The sequence below is a fragment of the Vulpes lagopus genome, chromosome 19 (assembly GCF_018345385.1).
Source record: "Vulpes lagopus strain Blue_001 chromosome 19, ASM1834538v1, whole genome shotgun sequence".
NCBI classification, from domain to species: domain Eukaryota; kingdom Metazoa; phylum Chordata; class Mammalia; order Carnivora; family Canidae; genus Vulpes; species Vulpes lagopus.
This window is the reverse complement of record NC_054842.1, coordinates 29,156,536-29,161,509: the sequence shown is the minus strand read 5'-3', so window position 1 is coordinate 29,161,509 and position 4,974 is coordinate 29,156,536. Positions and strand designations below refer to the sequence as shown.

The 4,974-nt window shown below is 60.4% G+C and overlaps 1 protein-coding gene across 1 annotated transcript; it reads right to left on the bottom strand.

Annotated features, from left to right (window-relative positions):
- Positions 1-1,481: 1,481 nt before the first annotated feature.
- On the bottom strand, positions 1,482-4,314 carry NUDT16 (nudix hydrolase 16). The gene is made up of 3 exons (XM_041734619.1): positions 4,051-4,314; positions 3,616-3,885; positions 1,482-2,753 (listed from the first exon to the last, which is right to left on the bottom strand). The coding sequence occupies exons 1-3, from the start codon at positions 4,186-4,188 to the stop codon at positions 2,574-2,576; spliced, it is 588 nt and encodes a 195-aa protein (XP_041590553.1). The 5' UTR covers positions 4,189-4,314; the 3' UTR covers positions 1,482-2,573.
- Between the last annotated feature and the right edge of the window lie 660 nt (positions 4,315-4,974).

The following is a 4,974-nucleotide window of genomic DNA, read 5'->3' as shown; positions in this document are numbered from 1 at the left end:
GACCTATAGCTCAACCCTGCCCAATAGCTCAATTCTGCTATTTCTTTAACCAACTTGCTTTTCCATGCCATGACAAATGGCTACTTTGTACCTTCTGGGAACATCGTCCACCCACATCCAGCTGATCGATCTCACTTCATTTCAATTGATTGTCCAACTCCATCATCCTCTCCTCCTTCCTCTTCCTCTCCCTGAGCCCTGGGATGCTGCAGGACCTGTCCCTCTTCCCATCAGAGGCTCCATCCCTCCTCTTTTTGCATGGTCTGTGCCCCTACAGCACCGCCTCTCTCTCCTTTGATTGTTTCCACCAGCACACCCACGCTCCATCTCCCACCAGAAACGCTGCCCCTGACCCGCAGCCCTCTCCAGGTGTCGGGCCGTAGCCCCACAGCCCTTTGGACCCACTTCTCCCCTCATCCAGTCTCCCATTACCCACCCACTCACCCAACTCCGGTCTGCCTCCCACCCCCCTCCCACCCTTTCCTGAAACTGTTCCCCTTGAAGTCACCAAAAACCTGTTACTAAATCCAATGGACAGTTCTGCCCTCATTTTACCAAAACTCTCATAAGCACTTAGCAGAGTTTGCTTTCTTCAAGCAGCTTCCTCTCGACTGCCGGTCATCTTCAATGTGGCCTGCTCCTCATCCTGAACCCTGAGACCCGGGCTTCCTCGGGGCCCCATCCTGAGCCCTCTTCTCTTCTTTCTCTCCCTGCCTGACCTCACCTACCAAGTTGCTGTACCCTCTTTATACAGACGACTCACAAATTTTTGTCTCAACATGCCCAGAATGACCTTGATTCTATCCCCTGTAGAAGCTTCTCCGCTCCCACCCGGGTTTTCCCTCATCCACAACTTGCATGACTTAAGACACAACTGAAAAGTCATACTTGAATCCTCTTTTCCCTCACTTCACCCCACACTCAATCCATCCGAGTGCTACTTAGTGACGCCAATACCTCTCTCAAATGCATCTGCTTCTCTATCTCTTCCGCTACCGTGGCTCGGACCACCACATCTCCCATGTAAGCTACTACGGCAGCCTCCCTCATCTACACCCTCTCCTACCCCCTTCCAGGCCACACTGCACACACCGGAGCCCCTGGCCATGCCTTGTGAGGCTCTGTGCCATCTGGCTCCTGCCTACCTCTCCACCGTCCACTCCCCTTTCTTACTAGAGCCTAATTACACTGGCCTCTTTCCATTTCTAGACCATGCTCTGGTAAAGATGACTGCAAATTCTCTGCTTATCTCTCTGCCACCCCAATTGAGAAATGGAGTTTAATTCCCCTACCCTTGATGTGGGATAATCTGCCAAGATTCTTCCTCAGAATCTTAACACATGCTACCACCTAGCATATCTAGAATATTCTTCCCACACTCCTACCTGGTACTTCCTCCCTATAGTTCAGCTTATATGCTCTTCACAGAGGGCCTTCCCTTCCAGACCACCTTAGCAAAAAGTAAAAAATATCAAGGCAAGGCCTGTATCAATCTTTTATTTCCTTCTTAACACTGACATAAATGAAACAAGTAAAGAGGCATCATAATTAAATTGATTACTTATCGTCCGGTCTAGAGCAAGCATTGGCATACTACCACCCTCGGGCTGGCCACCTCCTTTTATGAAGTTTTACTGGAACACAGCTATGCCCATTATGTATTGTTCGTTGCTACTTCTGAAATGAAAGAGCTGAGCAGATGCTACAAAGACCACGTGGCCCACGAAGCCTGAAATTTGCCATTTAGCCCTTTAATCCTGTGGAGAGCAAGACCTATGGCTCATTTGTCCCCAGATCTCCAGTAACTCATACTGATTATTTGGTGAAAAAACCGAAGGGCTCTGAGGCTCAGCTACAAGCCCTCTTTGCTGTCAGACTCTTTTTGTGAGGACAGAGGTAGGCCAGGGCTGGGTCCATTCCCTTCCGATGTCCCGTCTAAGGGGTCCCAGATGACAGCTTTGGAGATGTACCAGGACGCTGAAGTCTCAAATCCAAGGAGACCAAGCCATTTTTCTCACCCTTCTGCTCAGTTTCAGAAGACAGCAGGTTGGTTAGATTCTCTACCCACCTTCCAGGGGTATATTGCTTCTGTCAACACCCAGGCAAGGATGCGACCATGTTCAGTGGGTAAAGCGACCGTGTTGCTTCTCTCTCCTCGCTAACAAGGACGTGGCTCTGATGACAAGCTATACCTCACACATGCCACTTCCTGGTTAAATTGCATGTGGCGGTTATGGGGAGGCGTCAGCTTGTACGTGGGTATAGGCTGGACATTCCTATGTCTGGGGGCTACCATGCTGTGTGTGTGCAAATGGACAGAGAGGGGGCAGGCTCTGAGGGTTTGCCAGGGTCCCTGGGATGAGCTGCAGGTTTTTGCTCTGGATGTGGAGAGCTGCTGGGCTGGGGGGGTGGGGGCAGGGGGGGCGGGAGCTCCATTCAGACATACTGCACCTACTGCTTTTAATCTGTTATCATCTATCAAGCCCAGAAGAGAAAACATTCCCTGTTCCCTCCTCCTCTCCTTTGTCCCAAGGACCTCATCTCAGGTTCCACGGCTCCACAGAGGGCTGCCTCTAGTGAGGGAGGGAGATCTTATGGGCTGTAAGAGAACCAGGTTCCACCAGTTCTAAATCCTGAAGGGCTTCCAGCAGCTGCTCCTTTGCAGCTCCAATAAAGGAATTTTCCAGGAAGGCAGGCAGGCCTCCCACACCATCCCGCAGGGTATACAGGGGCACCCGTACCAGGCCTAGCACCTGTGAAAGGAAGGGAGACAGGTGATGATGAGATTGGTAGCTCAGCCTAGACAGATCTTTCCAGATCAGGGGTCTCATCCCTGATCAGTCCAGCAGAACCAGGCCTGAGGACTTAGATCTTCTACCCAGTGGGCCCAGCTCTCCACAAATGACCACACTATCCAGTTTCAGAAATGCTAATCCCTCCCACAGCACTAAACCTTTAGCAGCTCTTGCCTCCAAGATGCACGCTTGGCCTTGCGCCGGTAGTTCTCAAAAAATACAACAGATCATATCAGCATCATTTAGGAAGTTCTGAAAGATGCAAAGTCCCAGGTCCTTCCCTCCTTCCCCTTCTGAACCAGAAATTCTGGGAGTGGGGTCAGTAATCAGCTTCCCAGATGATCCTGATACCTGCCAAAGTTTGAGAACCCTCGCCACGTACAGTCCACTCCTCTACTCTCCTAGCCTAACCACAAAGTGGTTAGTACCCCCCCCCCCCACGCCCCGCCTCCGGAACTGGCCACAGCGACCCAAGAAAGTCAGGGGCCTCGGGAGCAAGGCTTGGCTGAATCAACGGGGACGAGAGATTTGGATGGGTGTGTTCTAGAGAAGCCACTGCAGAGGCCTGCAAAAAGGGGAGAAGGGTGAGGCCTCCGTGGGGCGCCTCCGCTGGCTGAGGCTCCTCAACCACAGGGGGCCCGAGACCCCGGCGACCCGGGCTTCCAGGGGCGGGGCGCGGGGCGGGGCGCGGGGCGGGGCGCGGGGCGGGGCGCGGGGCGGGGCGGGGCGGGGCGGGGCGGGGCGGGGCGGGGCGGGGCGGGGCGGGGCGGGGCGGGGCGGGGCGGGGCGCGGGGCGCGGGGCGGGGCGGGGCGCGCCCACCTCCAGCCCGTGGTCCTTGGCGCGCGGGGCGCCCTTCTCCACCGCCAGCAGCTGCTCGAGCGTCAGGCGCTTGGCGTAGAAGTGAGCCACCACCCGCGGCCCGGGCGCGGCGTGCGAGCTGCGGTAGTCGGCGCGCTCCAGGGGCACGTGGGCCGCCGCCTCGCCCAGCTCCTCGCTCAGCTCGCGCTTCAGCCCGGCCTCCAGGGAGCCGTCCTGCAAGTTGACCAGGCCGCCGGGGAAGCCGAGGCGCCCATCGAAGCGCATCTGCATCTGCGGGGGGCGGAGGCGGGGTCGGCCGGGCGCCTCCGGGGCAGAGGCAGGGGCGGGGGAGGGGCGGGGGGAGGGGAAAGCGAGGGGGAGGGGAGGGCAGGGCAGGGCAGGGCGAGGAGCCGAGGAGGGCGAGCGCGGGGCGGGGCGGGGCGGGCCGGGTCTCACCAGGACGGCGTAGCGCAGCGGGATGCGGCCGAACAGCAGCCCGGGGTCGGGCGCGTAGAGCAGCGCGTGGCACGCGTGCCGCCAGCCGGGCCCCAGCGCCAGGGCGTCCTGCAGCTCCAGCTTGCGGGCCCCGGCCATGGCCCCTCGCCGCCGCCGCGGTCCCGAGGGCGCAGTGGGCGGGCGGCCGGGCGGCAGCCGACCGGGGCGGGGCCTGCGGGCGCGGGGCGGCGGCGGCGGCGGCGGGACTCCGGGGGAAGCCGGGAGCCGGGTCCGGGTTGGGCCCGGGGCGGGGCGGGGCGGGGCGGGGCGAGGGCGTGGCCGGAGTCCCGGGCGCGCGGCGAACCCGGCGAGTAACGCTTGGGTCACAGTGGCCGCGGCGGGGCGGGGCGGGGCGGGGCGGGGCGGGGGCGGCCGGGGGCGGGGGGGGCCGCGCCTGCGGAGGCTCGGGCGGGGCGCGGGGCGGGCCGGGCCGCTCCGAAGGCGACTTGCTGTCCCCCTCCGTGGGAGGACGTGCCCTTCCAGAGCTTCGGGCTGCTTTTCTTTCCAGGTCGCCGGAGGAGGCCTTGAAGACGGCCTCGGCTCCCTCTAAGGCAGTGCGCCACCAAGGCGACAGCTCATGGCTCCAGCTAGTGCCCTTGGAGGCCGGAGCGTTCTCAGCCGGAAGGACGGGGCGAGTCCCCGACACCCCCCCCACCCCCGGGCCCGCCACTCCTGGAACTGCTCTCCGCCTCCGCTGCGGGAGCCCGCGCGCGCCGCTCCCCGCGCCCTCCCCATTCCGCCCTCCCGAGGCCGAGTGTGCAGAAGGCGAGGCCGCAGGGAGGCCGCAGGGAGGCCGCTGGGCGTTCACAATGGTCCTGGAACCCAGACAACTCGGTGGCCGGCCTTGGAAGATGCTGGAGCATGAACTCATTTGAATGATACTGA